This window comes from Athene cunicularia, assembly GCF_003259725.1.
Source record: "Athene cunicularia isolate RWA chromosome 7 unlocalized genomic scaffold, athCun1 chr7_part1, whole genome shotgun sequence".
Classification (NCBI taxonomy): Eukaryota; Metazoa; Chordata; class Aves; order Strigiformes; family Strigidae; genus Athene; species Athene cunicularia.
In genome coordinates, this window is record NW_020799107.1 from 31,832,291 (window position 1) to 31,851,570 (window position 19,280).

A 19,280-nucleotide genomic window follows, 5' to 3' on the forward strand; every position below is an offset into this window, starting at 1 on the left:
CCCCCCCCCCCCCCCCCCTTCAAATTATAGCCTAGGTGACTGAGGTTCTTGCTTGAGAGCACCAACAACTGGAGGCTTGCTCCTGGCTGAGAACCCAGGGGTATTTTGGGCTGGAGACCTGTGTGCCGTGGTTGATCGCAGCAGACTCGGCAGGGTGACGCTGCTGTGCCGCACTGCTGGCAGCATCCAGCAGGTTCCCTTCGGTTTCTGTTGCTTCTGATCACAAATCCAAACAGGTTTTGCAGATCTGAACAGGTCTTGCAGACCTGTGCTCAACACCACTCCAAGTGAGGTGTGGTTTGACCGAGGTGGGATGTTTCGTGACAATTCAACTCTTCTGTAAAACCGATCCCTTGCGTGGAGCCGCTGTGTTCCTCTCAGTCTGGGCTACGTCAGCAGCAGGGAGCTGCCTAGAGAGATGGATTTTAACTTTTGTTCCCTAACTCCAGAGACCTGAATCCAGTAGAATCTTGAGTGATGTGTGTTTTGTTGAGCTTAGTATATTGCAACTTGTTATTGTCTTTTCAACTGTGCATATCTGAATAGGGACAGTGGTAATGATGAATCATTATTATACTATAAATAAAACATTATCCAGATTATGCTGGTCAACAGAGCATAAAACAAATAGCAAATTCTAATGTCCTTGAATTACAATTATTTTTTTTTTAAAAAGCAGCAATCACGGCAGCACAGGATACCAGTTTGTGCTGATTGCCTCTGCCTAGTTGCTATGAGAGTTTTTCCATTCGCATCAGGATTATTCAGGGCTTTGCTCTTTTAGCACTGCCTAGTAAATTCTCTCTAAAAAGAAAATGTAGCAACCCCAGGGAGCTCACAGCAAACAACGCTCAGCTTTTCGCTTTTTTTCTCCTCCGTCTCGCTTGCTGCTGAGTACAACGTGGCTTGTCGATGGAAGCGCTTGGGAGTTGGCAGGCGGGGGGGGAGCGGGCAGAGAGCCCCCGCTCCCAGCGCAATATCACCGGCGCTGCCCTGATTGAGAGGCCGAGACGCTCGCAGCAGGATCCGACCACCGCCGGGGCTTCCGAAGAGATGAAAAGCCCGAGGGTCCGAAGGATGGAATTCTTGAGGGGAGAAGAAAAAGAAAAAACAAACTTAAGTTACTTCCCCGTTCAAGTTGAAATGATTAAAAAAGAAAATACAGAATGTGCGTGGTTCCCGCAGTACTGCACCGTCTGCTGTCTAAAGGAGAAAAAGCTGATGCTTATGTGTACCATGAAATCAGCTTCTAATTGGGATTTTTTGATATGTATATCCATGGGATGGGGAGAACAATAGGAAGGGTACTTAGTAAGGAGTTTAGATACATATTTGCACTGATATAAATGCATGCAAATCTATACTATTGAGATTCGGATTAAAGTTTGTATATTAAAAACTTCTACATGAAGTTGCTGCAGTCAGTAAGATATTACTGTCCCCTTGGGACACTTTCAAAGAGTAGTATTTAACCTTCCATATTTTTATTGTAAAAACCTTTGAGTAAGAGTTGAGGAACAATCATTGAAATTTTAAACTTGTCTACAATAGTCAACTGTTATACAGGAATTTTTTTTTTTTTTAATACGGACTGAAATGTGTGAAATTAAGTCAAACTTAGTTCTGTTTACATGTGCAGTGTGAAATTTGACCTAATGAAGTCTGTCACTTCCTTGGGTTCACTGGATTGCATTTTGCTTACCTTGCTAGGTGTAAATAATTTCTTCTTAATCTGATTTTGACTACAGTAAGATTGTAAATGCTTTATTGCAGTGACTTTCTCAAAATCGATCTAAAAAAAAAAAAAAAAGACAACATAATGCTTTTAAGCTGACTTTTAAAGCATTGTGATTGGAAAAAAATGTGGTGGGGGTTCTCTAGCATGATGGGTTTTGTACCAAGGCTCCCTCCCTCTCGGGCTGGGCTGCTGACTTGTGCTGGGGCTGGGGAGCTTCTCCTGCTGCCGCAGCATCCAGGTGTTAGAGAACTGCTCAGATGCTGCTGCTGAGGGTTTGCTTCTCCCTGGGAAAATGTTTGGGTTATGTTACTCCACCGTGTCTCCCAAGGCAGCCTCTCTGTGCTGTCACCTTTTTCAGCGACCTTTTGGCTTTGGCGGAACTGTCTCGTGTTCGCTGGGTGCGGAGGGAGCCGGGTGGGTTTGCTGATGGTTGCTCCTCTGTCCTTTGGGGGCTTCTGGGGGGGGACTTACAGATGAGAGAACAGTTCTTTGCCATGCTCTGCGGGAGGATGGGCTGCAGGTGGTTGCAGCTGGGTCCCAGGGTGCCAGGACAGAGTCTGGGTTAACCCTTCTCCTCCTGCTGCCGTCACTCTCTTCCTCTGCTGCTCCCTGTGCCCACACCAGCCCCAGTCTTGCCTGAAGAGCTCAAGAGTTGTTTCAAGTCAAAAGCTGCCCGTTGGGTGCATGTTTTCTTCTGTGTTCAGGAAGCTCAGGTGTTAAACCTATTTAAATATTTGTGTCCTGGTTCTTAATAGCCTTTCTGTGTGAATCCCCAACATGGCCCAGGTGTTTCCAGAGTGGTGTTTTTTTGCTCAGGGTCCTGGTTTGTCTGCCTGAGGTCCTGGAATCCTCAACCCAGGACATGGCTGTGCCATGGTGGGAGAAGGTCTGCGCAGGGGGAGGATCCAGCTCCTGTCTCGATGAGAAACTCCTGAAGTGGCAGCGGGCAGCCCCCTCTCCCAGCACCTTCCTGCTTGGGAGGAGCTGGTGTGTTTTTTAACTTGGACTAATCCCTTTTAATGTACCTTGCACAATTATTAAGCAGTTCATGATTGTCTTTGTCAAAACACGCACTTCATTTCTCAAATATCACAAAATGATATCGAACCTCTTCTGCCTAGGCTTGCAGCGTAGTTCACTGTGGCGCATACTTAAATATCTCCTAGACAAATTCCAGCTGGGGAAAAACATTCAGGGATGTGTTGCAGTGCCTTAGTTTTTCTTTGTCTTGTACATATACAACATTAAAAAAAAAGCCACAAGCAAGTGCCAGATTTAGCAAACTCTCTTTATTTACATACAAATACATGTACACGTATATTCTGTATATGTACACATATTTAAGTGTATATACATACATGATTTCCACATCCTCTACAATAAATAGCATGTAGGTGGTTTTTTTTTAATTGCCTACAATGCTGAGTAAAAATACATGGCAATAAAATCATGGCTTACAGCTAAGTTACAAAAGCACCAACCACCAAACTCATAGCAATAAATCCAGGCTTATATACAGCCAGAACGAGGACACGCTATACAGAATACAAATAGACCATCTTGTTGGAATCAACAGTAATAGACAAACTAAAAAACATCATTTAGACCAGGAGAGACTGTATGAAATCAGATGAAGGAAAACATTTAGATTATTGATCAAACTAAGCAACACATTTAAATTTGTCACCTAAAGAGAAAAACAAAGCAGCCAGTTACGTGTAGTCTATTTTTAACAGAATAAATTTTTTGTATGAGACTCTACCAAGGAAATCGGAATTAATCTCACGAGTGTGTCTGAGCTGTCATAGTCATTTGTCTGAGTCCACACCACTTGAACAGAGTATTTTAGTAGTACTTTATTTAAGCTGTATGTAACTTCTTGGACCCCGCACGTAAGTTTGATTGGAGCAATAAAAAGCGCTTCCTCAGCCAGCTTCTTCCACAGGACCTGGGACATCGAACTGTCGCAAAGAGCTACGACAACAAATTGGCAGCAGCAGCAAAATCAATAACCAGGGAAAGTGCAGGGGCTGATGCTGGAGGCCGCGTGGCTGGAGCTCCCCGCGATCCACTGCGGCAGCAGCCTCCGTCCTGCTGAGCAAAACCGCAGCCAGACCCTCCCTTCGGGGAACCAGCTGTGGTGGAGTGATGCTACTCTGTGCTAAGGGAACGTCTGGCATATTTTTATATTAATAGCAATTGTTTGAAATCTGCTTTATGAGGTAAAGATGCATAGATTTTTGTCATTCTCTTTATTTGTCATTGCTTATATTTTGACTTAAGGTATGCGATGCAGTAGTAAGGAAGACAACTGGGTTCCGTGAAGCAGAAAGCTTGTTGTTGTTCAGGTATTGTCCTTCGCTGTGGTGTATTTTCCTGCTGCAGTACAGTGCTAAGAGGCCTAGATAGCAAAATAATCGCTTCCTTTACATGGAAGCCAGCCCATTACCATTTTCAGACTTCAACAGAGATTATCTTTTTCCGAGGTACATATGTTCTCTATCGCTGTAAAACTAGTACTGGTGTATATGTAAATATTTGAGAAGAATCAAAACCAATGGTGACCACAGAAGGGAGAAATGTACACCAAACCTGCACACCTGGTGGGTCTAATAAACTAAAGCTCATCAATGTCTAATTACATCATTGCATATCCACGGGTAAGAAGTCTGAAGGAAGAACTACTCACTCTTCACTTCAATTAATGTGTACAACTACTATAACTCATAGAAATGCAGATGCTTTTTTCCTTTTTTTTTTTTTTTTTTCCTAGAAAAAACACTTTCTTGTAGTATTTCGACTTGATTCCTTGAGCCCAGTGTGCACAACATTCTTTATGAAATTAGTGGGAGAGCTGTTTATTTGGATTTTGTATATAAGCAGCTGGGAGTCTACTTCATCATTTGTTCTTTATATTGTCATCTAAAGTTCCCAATGAGAAATAGGATCCTGCTAAGTGCTGTCCAATTCAAGTAAAAGACAATCTCTTTGCCATTGAGTCTAGTTTAAAAAAACCCACGATTTTCAAGATCGATTTTCATTACAGACATAATTTTGTTTGATTTTTGTCATGTGTCTGCCTGGTAGCTCCCTTCTTAATGACGAGAGAGTTAAAATGCAATGGTCTCAAATGAAAATGGTTGTTACATAAATAGTTGGATTATTTACGATACAGCACAAACACAGCTACAGTTTTTAAAGACTTTTTAACCTGATAGGAAAACATATTCTTCTCCAAAAGGTTAATGGAAATGCTTATTTTTATGACTGATGCTGTATCTCTACAGTTATCCAGGGTTGTATCAGCCAGAGGACAAGTACGGAGTCTCACTATGGTAATTATAATCAGGACAGACCTTTTGCACCAGTTTGTAATCTACGCTATAAAAAGCAATGTAAATGCAGATAACTTTAAATGGTTTGGAACACAACCAGGAGACATGGCTTTGGGTCTGCTCTTGATAGCAGATCTTCGAGGGGTCAAAATTACACAAGGCAGTTTTTTTCGCACGGTCTGTTTTTTCGTACTCAATTCGGCAGTTGAAGGACTTGGATTCCTTGGTCTCCAGTGTTGACTGTGGAGAGGATTCAAACTCAACCACCTTGGAAGGCGGCACCAGGCTTACAGAAACATTTCCCAGACCTGTGGAGTTATGTCGGAAATAAACGCTGAAGGTCCCATTGCCATGATCGACGATTTTCCCTGTGATCAGGAGGTTCAGCTTTACAGTTTTGATGTTAGAGTGGAAGTCGCCCCATCCAAACATTTTCTTGAATTTCCCAGTTTTTACTATAGGTCTGCGTTTAGTTCGTGCGAGAGATTCCTGAACCTCCGTGATGTTGGACAACCAATCCCAAAAGTTTTCTATGCTGTCCGAGTAGGACACCTGGCCATGTTTCAGTACTGGGGATGGCTTAACAAACAGGCGTAAAGGATTGATGATCCTGGAATGGACCACGTTGTCAACCAGTGTCTCTGCAGCTTCCTTGTCTTCCCAGTCCAGCACGTCCGTGGCTTGTACGACTTGATTAACATTGCAAAGTACCTGTTTCAAAGCAGAGAGAAAGAACTGTAAATAGAAAGTCTGAAAATAAAACTGTCAAGATAAAAAAGGAACCGTTAATATTTATTTTTACACCGAGAGGGTCTGGACCAGCCCAGTCACAGGGGCTACTGTAATGAGTAATTTCTGCTGCCCCATGAAAACTCAAGGATTTTACTCAGAATAACTTACAGAAGATGCAAAAAGCTCAACAACAGCCATCCGCTGGGACAAATGGATAAATCTCTGGACAGGTCAAGGGCTGCAATGTGTGAGAGCAGGCAGACAGTCTTTGCTCACACATTTGTTAGATAAAAGTATGCCTAAGGTGCTGGAAAACCTGAACAGCACAGTGGCACCTCTGCTAAACGATGGAGTGAAATAGAAACACAGAATTTTCCATTCCCCTTTGTTTTTCTCCCCGTTTAACCTCCCAACTAGTTTAGGCTTAAAATCCTGCCTTATTCAGCCGTTTCTGGTGTTGCATACTAAAATATTTATTATATATTTGTCTTTTCTCATCTTGCCTTTTCCATTTTTTCCAAACTTAGCATGCCCATCTGTGCTCTTTGTTTGAGACGCATTGCAAAAATAACTATATATTTGGGTTGTGCTGGTTTCAGTTGTGAAGCTGCCTGTTATTTAGCAAGGCCCAGCCTTCAAGAAGTGCTGAGCAATCCCAGCCATACAGCACCTCTCATCATTTTTCAGAAATGTGACTAAGCCAAGCAAATCTAATGCAAAATTGTTTGCAGTCGGAAAGCAAATAACTACTTCTGGTAGCGACAGAATGGTGTTAGATTTCACAGTCATACATGCAGGTCTCAGTAAATAGCAGATTTCCAATTTGCGGAACTCAAGCATATGCTCAAAAGGTTGGAAGCAGGATCCCTGTTTCAACAGGCTAGAAGTGATCATCTAACTTTTTAGGCCCTTTAAAGCTTGAACATAAGTTTTGGAGTATGTGTTTTCGAGGTTTGTTCTCTTCAGGACTCTTTTATACCATCATCCTAATGTACAAAGAAAAGCTTTCAGCTGCAATTATTCTCACAAAATGTGTGAACAGAATGAAAAGGCGCTTCAAATGGCAGGAAGAAAGAACAGTGTTGTGCTGCCCTCGTCTCCAGTGAAAAGCTGCTGCTGCCTCTTCCTCCTGGCTGCTCTTGCTTCATCGTCTCTCTTGCAATGCCAGGGTCCGGGTGGGGGGCTCCCAGTGTTACTGCCAACCACAGCAAGATGATAGGTTGGAAGTTTGCCTAAAGCACCCAAACCACCCAAGCGCGTGCTGCTGCCGTCCGCAGTTGCTGGCTGGTGCTGCGTGCGTGGGGTGGGATTCTGTGCTGCCGGTCCTCCCGGGGGGAACTGCAATGCTGGGGCTTGCTTTTCCCTCTGCTAGTGATCCCAAAGGGGGTCTTCTACGCCCTTAGTTCCTTGCAGTATACAGTTTCTATAATGTTAAATTGTTATTTCTATACTCTTCAATTTTTCATTCCATCCTCTGGCAAGGATGAGGAACTCCAAACCCCTTAATCTTCACTGGGGCCTGTTCTCTAGCAACAGGCTCCAAACCAGAGCCCAAACCCACCTTTCACATGTTGTTCCTGCTCATCCCTAACACAGCAATTAAGATGGTATGTGGAAAGGCAGCCATCACGGCAACATCCACAACCTGAATGTTGAAAGGCGGCCATCATTATTGCTAAATAAGTCTGTGGCTGGATCGAAATGTAGTGGTCAGGTGTGTCTGCAGAAATACGTTATTTTCTTTGTTGGATTTGAAAGGGAAAGAAAAAAAGGCCACCGTGATCACTCTCAGCCTTAGACCTTGTATGTCAACTTTCTGCGCCTACACTGCGTTTTTTATGGCTGAGCTATGAACCCAGGAAAATAGGAGATTCTAATGGAAACAGTGACAGATGCTTATCTGTACCAGCACAAATAGCACTGTCATAACGATGCTGGGGGAAGCATCGTTTCCGCTGTGATGGAAGGCTCCTGGTGAAGCAATGTCATGTTTATGCATGGTTCTTCAGCCATTTTTAAGCCTGCTCACAAGCTCAAAAATCAGCCGGGTGATGCTGAGAACAGCTGGCTGACCCCACCGCCAAGGAAATAACTCCCCTGCTGAAACAAGAACTGCTGCACACGTTCACCCATCCTTCACCCCCAAAACTGACCTGAGGCCTTTAGAAGCACAAAACAGGGGCTTTCCTGCTGCATTTCTAGATTCCAGCTGGGACCAGGGTGCTGGCAGCGCTGAAATACCGGAAACTTTTCTCTCTGTTTGCATGGCTGAATGATCTGCTACTTAAAATGCTAATGACCACTCAAAACTGTGGGCACCTATCCTTGGTATTGCTGTTAGTAACTGAGCCAGAGGGAGCTGCAGTTGGAAATTTTAAGGAGAAATACATAGAAACAAAGCTGCTTGGTTCACAGGAGGTTCTAACTTTGCTTGTGTCCGCACCCAGCTCTGAGTGTCCTCTGGCAAGGGCACGGAAACACACAATTGTCCTTCTGGGCTACTTTTCTTTTTGCAATGTTTATTGAAATCCGTGCAATGGCTCTTTAGCTTTTCTCCCCTCTCCTTTTATGAAGAGATCTAGAGGGCATTGAGTCATGTGTTACTGGTAATACTCAATGTATGTCTCTTCAGGGGGCTCTCACTCCAAATGAGATAGCAGAGCATTGCTTTCTGAACTGCTTTTTTTCAGAAGGCTCCGATATAAAAAGAAGAAATATATAGGTATAAGGTTCAGGATGGCTGAAGGGTGAGAAACATTAATGCATGCTAAAACCAGGTGGGTTTGTCACATTGATAAGGTTCTAGGGCACAGTTATTTCAAAACCATGATGGTGGAATTGCGAAGTTGCATCATGCTAAACTACTACTGCTTTTAATTATCTATGTGTTACACCGAATGAGGTGTACCCATAACATAACGAAACATGTCCCCAGAGCTGCAATGACGTAGACAATTTCATGTGGCAACGAAACACCTTTCATAATATGGGAACACGAAATCATTAATATGTTCATTTATAAGGATGTAATGTTCTTGTTTAAGGACCAGATAGCAATCACTAGCCACTGTTGAACGTTGTACCTTACACTTAACCTGAGTAATTTTTTCCTCCTCCTCTTTGAACTAGTTCTCAGACTGTAGGACTCTCCTATCTTGTGCAGCCTTAATTCTTGACTCTGCTTCATCCTACTGCTGTCTTGTTTCCCTGATTTCATTCCAGGAGCGAGAATCAGAGGCTCAGTCGCTTGCAGGGAAGGGGGCTTTGCAGGCCCTGGGTAGTACATTTGTTGTGTTTTGCAAATATTCAGTAAAAAGGTGTCTAACAAAGAACCGCTTGGTTCTGCTCAATGCCCAGCACAGGAGCAGGAATGAGGGTGCATTGTTCAGAAATGTGAATAATATTTGTGCTTTTTAAATGTAAAACATTTTTTTGTGCGTATGCGGATTTTATTTTTTTTTTCTATTTTGAATAAAGCTTTCTGCAACATAAGAGAACCCAACTCTAATGCTTTGTTTTCCTCTATACATCGCCAAGGCCCTTTGCTTGATGACAGCTTTTTGCTATTAGCAAGGATGGGCCGACACTCTTTGTTCAGCTGTTTATTCATGTTGGTTAGCAATTTCCGGGAAATAAAAAAATCTATATTAAAAGAATGCAGCACATGCTGGAAAAAATTTACTTCCTCAGCATCTTCCCATTTCACTATAATGCTTCTCTATAGTGGAAAATATCGCTCGTAGGGTATTTGAAAAATACTAGCTTAGGGACGTTAATGTATACATTTAAATAGATGGCTATTGCTGTAGTTCTCCTCTGCTGCACCTGCATTTTCCCATTTCCTCCAAACCATCAATTTTCAAACAGAAGAAATCACCTAATCTTTTTCCATATTACAGAGGCTGTAAAATGTCACCCAGTTACCCTAAAATTCCTATTAGACTGTAGATACTTTCCAGTAAGAAACATAATCTTGGACCCATCGAGATGTACAGAATCCACAACATGCCTTGCTGTTTTCTTTTGCTACGTTAACCACGAGAACAGCTCAAACCAAAGTATGATGCAGTTTATATTTATGGACTTTTAAACTTCAAGCCATTGGTTCTTCCTGTGCACTTCTCTGAAAGATGGTGATTGCTCTTCAAAACCTTTCCCTTCCATGAATGATCCTGACCATGGTAGAGCAGCACAGCGTTAAATAACATTCCCCGTGAACTATTTCTGAGAAATGACCCCGTGTTGATGAGACACTGGTATCAATAAATGCTGCTTTTTTTTTTTTCCTTCTCTATTTGCCCAAATAAATTTGGGTTCATCTGGAACTTGCTCCCATGCCTTTCTCTGGGGGCAAGGCACTAAATAAAAGCAGGTGTAGCAGTGCAAGAGTTAATCGTTTTGATGATTTGGGAATTTTCTCCAGGTTATTCATCAATCACCAGCAATCATTTCTATAGCTTCACCCCTGCCAGGAATCATTTTAAAACTCTCAGTAATTAGTTGAAATAAATAGGTCTGCTGGGATAAACAGCTCTGAAGCACCATTTGGGCACTCACTGGTGCTGCTGTGAGCTTTTGATCTCACTGGTGGACAGGGAGGGGTGGTAGGAGGGAGGTGGTACTCAGTAACCTCCTCCTGTCCCCAGTTTTACCAGTCAAAAACTCATACTGGAAGAGGCTTCCAGTGGTCTCTTCACTTTGCTACTTCCATCCCTGAGGCTGTATCTCATGGGTTTATAGTCGTGTCACTGCTGCAGCAGCACAGGATACTTCTCTGGCTTCCTCCTGCTAATTTCAGTGCCTTCCAAGCTGTGTGCTGCAAGGATAACGCAGCATCACTGAGCACAAAAACCTCAGGCTGGGGGGGGGAAGAGAAATAGCTCTGCTTTGTCTGTTTGGAAATTCAATGATTTCAACACATTTATCAAATTTAAATAATTTATGTCTTGACAGGCCTTATCAATTTTGCAAAGCACACACATTAACCAGATACAATGATCTCATATTAGCTTTTTCAGCACCTTACACTGGAGCCCAGAAAGATTAATAAAAACTCAGCCCATCATCAATTAAATGGAAAAACATAAAATTGTGTTCCATTATAGCCTTTTTTTTTTTCTCGAAAATGATGACGAGTTCTAATACTTCATCACAACAAGCTGAGCTTGAACTTTACTGATTATTAAACATGTTTTTCCCAAAGGCAGAGGCCATGATGGGTTTTATGGCAGCAGATGTGATTGCTGTCAGGAATGCTTCAAGGAATTCAGGAATTAAGCAACCTCTTTCAGCAGGACTGTATAAAAAAGCCATGTTTGTTTCATCTAGTTACAGCCTTGTTTTTCAAGATGTTATAAGCCCGTGTGCTTTCATAATTGTCAGGTGAATTAACTTTCATATATCACTGCAGTTTTTGCTAGGAACAAAAGCTGTGAATTAACAACTTAGGCTACCACACAGAAAAATCTTTAAAGATGCCTTGATCTTCAGCTGCCCAAATGCATGCTCAGGTTTTTGTTTGGAAATTTTCAACTTTTTATCCCTTCTTCCCAAAATTATGCTGGGAAGCTTTAGGATTTCCCTTGAGAAAACAAAATTGTGCAGGTCAGCCTGCCCCAAGAAACAAGGAATTGCTCTGCACTGAATCAAAAATCTTTCATTTCCAGACAGGTCCTGAAATTTGCACTGGTTCCTCCTCCTCCTGACTTTGCAATCAGCTGCAGCTCCCAGCTACCTTGCCACTGTGCCAACGTGAATTAGACAACAGTAGCTGCACAAGTGAAAATTGAGTGTGTACTCTGCTTTGTAGGCAGCATGTAACATCCTGCCACGGTTTGGAGTTTGTGTTTTCTCTCAGAAGGTGTATTTTAAATTCGATAAGTATAGAGGAGTTGTAAGTTAAAAAGTGTATGTGAATACCTGAGGGCCTGACAGCAGGGTATGTGGCTTTCATACTGGGAAAATAACAAGAAAGCTCCCAAGAAATACAACTAACTTCTGTATTTTATTTTGGTTGTGAAGGAAGTACAAAAATGACTTGAAATATCTGATGTGAAGGGGCTGTTAAAGCATGGCCACATATTTGGCTGCTGGCTTTACTTCCTGAGCTGAATTCTTCTGCCGTGGTTACGGTGTAGTTGATGATGCAGGGGATGATGCAGGGATCCCGCGGTGCTCAGGGTGACTGTCCCCTTCCTGGTGGGTGGCTGATGGACAGCCAGCTCAGGGGGCTGCCAGTGGTGCTCCCCAGGTCCTGGTGATGCTAAATACCTGTGTGGCAGCCCGGTCTGACCCATGAAGAGGCCATGAGCCATCCGTGTTTTATATAATCCTCTAAGCACTGAGCTGGTGGGGAGGAACAGAGCGAGCGGGGATTTACTTTTGTCAAAGTTCAAAAAAAAAACCCAATAAAAATGACAAAAGACTTCTCAACTGGAGGTTGAGAGCGGGGTCTTTGTGTCCTGTGTAGCTCTGGAAGCAGCGTTTGCAGTCTGGAAGAAAAGAGAGGTGCGAACAGCACACCGGCAAAAGCGGGACCTGAATGTTCCTGAAGGTCCTGTCTGTTGGCTTGATTAGTTGAGCAACTTCAGTTTTGTTACACAATTATCAAAAGCTGGGAATTAATTATTTCTCCATGTAAATGCAGACTCCACAGAAATTGCCACCACCATTTACCCATGCTAATGGAGGGGGTGGGATGGGGATATTCAGAAAAGAGCCTGAACCTTCTAACTGAGGATGCTCTTGCTCTCCAGGCACCCAAAATGCTTTCCTATGCTTGTACAACATCTCCATTGCTAAACTAAATAAATAAATACCATCTAGCTGTTGTGACTGGCTTTCTCTCTCCTGTGGGCAATGAGAGACTGCTTGAAATACTCCTGTGCAAAGATAAAATGAAGTTAGAAATTCAGGGTTCACCTGCTTGATTTCTGTCTCATTTGAAAACAGATCATAAAGAGGGACTATGGGGTTCAGCATGCTGATTTCAGCAAAGGTATCCTTTACAGGGAGGAAACTGCAGAGCAGGGAGTGGATTGTCAGAAGTGCTGGTGGCAGAGTACCCAGACTTCTCAATATCACCCAGTCATGTTAGAGAGGTTGCAATTTGGAAAGTTTTAAAGGCTCATACAGCTATTGCTGCTTTCTTTCACTCAGGAAAGGTGGACAGAAATCCCCTGTTCAATAGCTAATATAATTGGATTGCTTTAACAATTTTGTCCTGTCTCCTAAAAAAAAAAAAAAAAAAAAAAAAAAAGCAGCCTTCATGATCAAACCTTGCAGCCCATTAAATTTTCTGCTTGTAAAGAATCCTACAAAGAAATTCATCCCCTGCAGAGGAATGCTGTACAAGCATCCCTGCCGACAGAAGGGAAGCGATCGCCGCTGTACCGCATCCTCCTAACAGTGACTGGTGATGGCTCCAAAGCCATCGCTCTGCGGTGTTGCTGGGAAAGCGTCCGAGCAGCGCAGTAGGAAAGTGACTGAAAGAAAAAGAGGAATGGCGAAAGAAAAAGAGGAATGGCAGACAAAAACTCTATATCAATATATTAATTGTGAATATTAATACTCTCTGGCATATTGTTGCCTGAAAGTCAAGTAATAGTGGTAAACACTTAAATACCTGAAAGAGACATGACAGCCTGAAGCTTTCTCTCACTTTTTAGCCTTTTGCCTTTCAGGAGTTTCAGACTGTCACAGGAGGTAAGTTGGAAAACATAAATTGGAAACATGAAAGACAGCGCGCGACTCAGCACTATTTTTCCATCCTATAATATGGCAAGTTCCTCTTCTGCTCTCACGGCAGGCGTGCGGGAAGCTAATGAAGTGTGGTTCACAGCACACCGCTGAAAGGTGCTTTGCCATTTTTCCTCAAAAGATCTGAGAGAAAAAGATCTCTATCTACATCAGTACACACCTAAAGGCTACGGAAGGTAACAGGTAGAAATCTTTTCTTTAATGAGAATATGAGATGATAACATCCAAATAACCCGCGGACAAAAATACAAATCTAAAATGAAGGGGTATGTTGGGAGAAGTTCTAGTTCAGGATACGATTTCATTGCATATTTTTAAACAAAACAGATACTTCAAACTCAGTGTCATATTTTACAGAAAAAACCCTACTTTAAAATTCTCCAACTTGTGTGAGAAAGCAAAGTAGTATTTTACTAAAAGAGCACTCCAGTAAAGAAACAAAACTAGGAGGAAGAATATGCAGAAGAAAAAAGAGGGAAAATTAAAACCAAAGCCTGCAAAGCTTTTCTTTTTCAAAAATGTATTTGTGGAAAGTACGTGCCATCTTTCCCACAAGCCTGACAAGTAGTTTTAGGTTTTCTGAAGTGTTCCCTCCAGCCTCAATTGGATAAATTGCTTAGAGCGTAGATAGCTTTCAAATTATATCCATGCTTTGAATTGATCTACCTTTTTGCTGAGAGAACAGAAAATTTGTTCTGAGGAATGTTTTTTGCCAAAAAAACATGCACCAGTTCGTTCTTGAAGACTTCACCTCTTTCTACTTTGTTTTTTTCCCCCTAAATCTAAACCAGACATCTTTGAGATATAAAATAGGTATCTTATTTGTATGTTTGTAGAGGAACGACTCTTACAATTTTGTCTGATATTGCTAAGTATTTTTTCTCTTTACCGTATATGAGGCATTCAGCTCTTCTTGAAGGGTGGAAAAGTAATATAAATGTAAACCACTCTGTGAAAGATCTGAAAAAAGTCCTGTTCAAAAATATCTCATTCGGTCATGTTAGCTATAGAAAATTTAATTATAATATATATACATATATAGATATATATAAAAAATCTATTAAATGTTCAAGAAGAATTTTTTGTTGATAACAGGACAGACAAGGAAATGCTGTTGTGGAGTGGGTCAGTGACCCACCTGACTGACTATACAGTGTCCTGAGTTGTGCTGGAGTTCGACCGTCCCTTCAGCAAATAAATAAAAAGGTCGTCGAGTCTACAACATACTAATGTAATAATCTAGCTGGGTGGGACTTCTGAAGGGCTTCTGAAGATAGATGGCTAAAAGCTGAAACTCTGACTTCAAAAATCAATGTGCATTTATTTCAAGAATTGTTTCTAACCCTGGTAACTGGGAGAAGATGAAACCTAACTGAGTGTGGGGGTTCCTGTTTGGTGATGGCCTGTGTTTCTGGCCGTCCAAGCGCATGGCAAGGCTCTGGTGTGGGGGACATTTCTTTTGGTGGGGGTCTTCAAGCAGGAACCTCCAGCTCTTTGTTTCTCCTCTCAACACAACCCTCTCCCTAGACCTAGCATGACCATGGTGCCTGATGCACACCAGATCAAAGTACCTGTCCACCTCTAAGAAGAAAACACACATGCTCAGGCGATATATAAAAAGGAACTGGTTTTCAGGTGCTTTTTGAGTCACATTTCCTTGAAATTCAGGCTGCACTCTTGTAATCTATTTAGCAATGAGCTTCACTGGTGTTACGGACACATATATTGTCTTAAGGGACTGAGACTTGTGCTTTTGGGAGGAAGATCTGGCATTTAGTTATTTTTACAAGACATTCCTATTCACCTGGAAAGCTTGTGAGATGTCCCAGATGTTTTCAATCTCCACTGAAGTCACCGTGCCACTTGCAGACACATGCTCGTGTTAGAATCACAGAACTGTTGAGTTTGGAAAAGATCTTTCAGATCATCAAGTCTAACCATAAACCTAACATTGCCAAGTCCCCCACTAAACCATGTCCCTAAGAACATCAGCAGGTTGCAGGGCCAAAACCTGAAAAAGCCTCCTCTTACCACAAACGGACACGGGGACGCTCAACTCCTTTGCCCAGACAGCACCTGCTGACCACCAGTTCCGTTGAACTTTACAGTTAATAATTTCCCCTCCTGCTTATTTCTTTAATGCCTGGGAGATTTCGCTTTACATTTGCCGAGATCAGTTCATTAAAATACTAATTTCAAACTGTAATTATCTGTTGGTGAGCACTGTCGATTGAACCAGTGGTAGCACTGATATGCTCTCAACTGCAGGAGAGTTCACAGATGCTCAGGTCCCCCGAAAGCTCCTCACAGGAGTCACTGTGGCACTCAGCTGGAGGCAGGCTTGCAAGGATTTTTTTGGGGAAAATGTTTTAAGAATCATAGTTAACCATTAAGACTACTTTATGCGGTAGGGAAAATGCATTAACAGAAAACTGCTGTATCTGTTAGAAATGGACCTGATTTTACCGAAGTTGTCATCAAGGTTTTGTATGCCTTGTAAATTTTAAATTAAAAATCAATTACAGAACAGCCCTTAATCTTCTCTTTGGAGTTGATTGATATTTGGATGCGAATTCGGACCCTGAGTGACCTCCCTCCACGATAAGTACGACACAGCAAAGGCTGATTTTTCTATCTTGCTACTCATGTGCCATTATTCAATTTTTTACTGCATTATGAAGAAGAGAGTTTTAATAATTGAGCCAGATTAAATGAATAAAAGGATGCTTCTGACAAGTTAGAAACAGAGAGAAGCTGTACATTTCTAGCAGATTTCAAGCTCTGTATTATTACAACGGTAAGAGATGATTAACAAAGAAAAATATTACAGTTATCTACTCCCTTTGAGAGTCTAACTAATGAACCTCTAACAGCTGCTGTTGAAAAATCAGTAACACTATCACTATCAATTTCAAGACAAAGAACAGCTGACAGATGTTTGAAGTGATAAATCAGGCTGCACAAGGATTAAAATAACAAGCCCCAAATGGCCTTTAAAAGACAAAGGTGCCGCAGCAAACTATTTTCAGCCACCTCCGATACTGTCAAAAGTTAGATCACTGATACAATTATCTTGCAAAACAGTAATGACCAAAGTAATATGGTATGAAAAATCTAACAATGGCAATACTTGAGCCAAGTTTTTGAAAAGAACAGGTTTCATAGTCATTTGTGGTTTTAATGGCAGAACTGAGAATGCCGTGCTGCCCTGAATATTACTTCTGGGAATGAGTTATGAAAAGTATGCACGGGGCTGAAGCATAAAATGTAACTGAATTGCATTCTTGTACATTTTAATTAATCCTATTTTAAAGCAAGAAGTTACATTTTAATAGGCAATGAACACCATTATTTAAATAAGGCATAAGATTTTTGTGTTGCTTCACTGCAGGCTGCATTTCCTAACAACCTGTCACTGATGTGATGGAGATAAAAAGCCCATTCCTGGAAGATACCGTGTGCTTGCAAACTCTGCTGCCTTTAATGGGAGACAAGTGTAGCGAGGGGAGGGCGAGCTGAAACAAATTCCAAGTTTCTGAACTTTATCTCAGCTCTCGCTGCTCAGTGCATCTTGTCAGAGGGTGCATAACTCTCTGTGGGATTAGGGAGGAAATGTTCAGTTGAAAGAATAAAAAAAATGGAGGTATTTTCCTGGCACCACTCCTGGCTCAGACAGGGTCCTGCGGGAGGGACAGTAGGACACGCTGCGTGGCTGCTGTGCCGTGTGGTGCCAAGTGGCTCGAGGTGGTACCCGCGGAGATCTGCCATGGCCCCGGCTGAGCACAACTCGCATCGCTGTCACACCGTGGTTTAAGCACAGCTTAGTGGCCCCACAGAGCTCAGCAAAGCTCCTAGTTGAAAAGAGCTGTCACAAGTGCTTTCTGTGCTGACGTCCTGGGAAAGCTGTGGTCGCCCCCAGTCCCTGGACAATACCTCTCTGCTAAAGAACCTGTTACCTGGGGTTATTCAGTGACTCTTGGTGATTCCTCCTGAATCCTCCTGCTGTTGAAGAACATGTCTGGATGTATCCAAGCGTCCATCAGGTGGACAGGGATTGGAGGGAATGACTAGTAATCTCAAATTCAAAGCTTTCTTCCAGAAAAAACCATTTCTTTGTTTACTTCAAGCATGGTGTTCCTTCCTGGAAATCCTACTTCCCATGCAGGCTTTTGTTACCCTGTCAGGAGGGGCGCAGTCAGACCCAAGCCGCTGCAAACATTGCTGCTCGTACATTCTTGGCATGTCCCTAAGAAAATATATTTTTGCTTAAAAGCTTTGTGATAGAAACACGTGAGAATTACAAAAGTACGTTGGATTTCTACCAATACAGAGGAAAAAGGTGACTTACTGCTCAACAAGAAATGCTAGGTGTTGCGGGTTAGGCTGTCTGGGGAGGACAGGGGTACAAACGCCGGGGCCGAGGCTGCTCCAGAAGCACAGCAGGGAGATGTGAGGGTCACACGTGGGGGGAAGCTCCTCCACTTACATCTTTGCAACAAAATGGAGGGCCTTTGGGAAAGGCCTGGCTAGCACGGGGGTGTAGCCTTCCCAGGACTGTGCCGAACACCCTTCCCTTGCTAGGGGGTACCGAGCAGCCTCTTCTTGCTGCCTTTCCCCACCTGCTCCAGCAGAGACGAATTCATCGCACTGATTTGGGATGAAGGCAGGGCTGAGGTTTGTCTTCCTCCCCAGCATGCAGCCAGGTGTGGAAGCTGGGGTTGTGCTGGGAGCTGCCTGTCCTCATGCCTGCCGGGGGAGCAGTGGCGTGCTGGCTCACAGCTTCTCTCCTCCCTGCAGTATGCTTGGAAGACCATGGCAGTTTTCTAAATTAAATTAAAATCTTTTTCCTTTTCAAACCACTTAGCATGAGGTAGCACATTGGGGCACTTTGCGATATTTTATTGCTGCCTACACACATGCATGCATGCTGCTTTCCTAAATGAATTACTCTCTTAAAGAAGAGAAAATCATTGACTGAAGCTGCCTTATTATTAAGTTTTAAGGTGAAACAATATTAGCCTTTGCCTAGCAGCAGCCAGCCACGCCTGCAGCCATTGTGCGCTGCATAATGGTATAGTAACAGTGACTTCATACAGTAAGGTCCTATTGAAACCCAAATTTAATCCCTGTTAATTTATTCGACCATCTTTTATGTTCCCAAGAAGAGGAAAACCAGAATTCCTTTCAGCCTGAATTTGTTTGTGCTTTGAAGATTTGGGGAAGAGTTTGAGATTAGTTGGTCAAATCTTTTATTTAATTTTAATAAATTAAAAGCTTTCTAAAATAGAAACATTTTCCTTAGGGGTTTTTTTGTTTGGTTGGTTGGGTTTTTTTTCAGATATTTATCAATATAAACACTTGGGTTATTTGATTGATTTTTAAAACAAACAGACAAACAAACTGCAATTAGTTCTATTCAAGACCAGCAGTAGGTATGTGAAATGTTAATTCCAAAATAAAACGATAGATTTGAGACACTTTAAAAATTACAAAGTCCAAATTTGAAATCCAGTCACCATGTAAGTTTTAACAGGGCTTAATTAAAGTTGGTTAGATTTGTCCTGATATAGTAAATCCATGACTTGGGTTTAGAAACAGGAGAAAAGATGAGTTTGATAGCTAGTTCAACTGGAAGAATGTCACAACATGTTCCCTTTTAGTAATTTACTGAGATATTTCATATCTAAGATCTTTGTACATGCACTGTAAGAACAGAA

The 19,280-nt window shown here is 42.2% G+C and overlaps 1 protein-coding gene across 1 annotated transcript; it reads right to left on the bottom strand.

Moving 5' to 3' along the window:
- Positions 1–3,007: 3,007 nt before the first annotated feature.
- On the bottom strand, positions 3,008–7,804 carry NXPH2 (neurexophilin 2). The gene is made up of 2 exons (XM_026852526.1): positions 7,712–7,804; positions 3,008–5,835 (listed from the first exon to the last, which is right to left on the bottom strand). The coding sequence occupies exons 1-2, from the start codon at positions 7,802–7,804 to the stop codon at positions 5,041–5,043; spliced, it is 888 nt and encodes a 295-aa protein (XP_026708327.1). The 3' UTR covers positions 3,008–5,040.
- Between the last annotated feature and the right edge of the window lie 11,476 nt (positions 7,805–19,280).

Bases quoted from the DNA above. Each gene is read 5' to 3' on its own strand.
- NXPH2 (XM_026852526.1), bottom strand. From the start codon at position 7,804: ATGCATAAACATGACATTGCTTCACCAGGAGCCTTCCATCACAGCGGA. The intron at 5,836-7,711 runs GTACAGATAAGC...TTATCTTGACAG, and splicing joins TGACAGTGCTATTTGTGCTG to TTTTATTTTCAGACTTTCTA.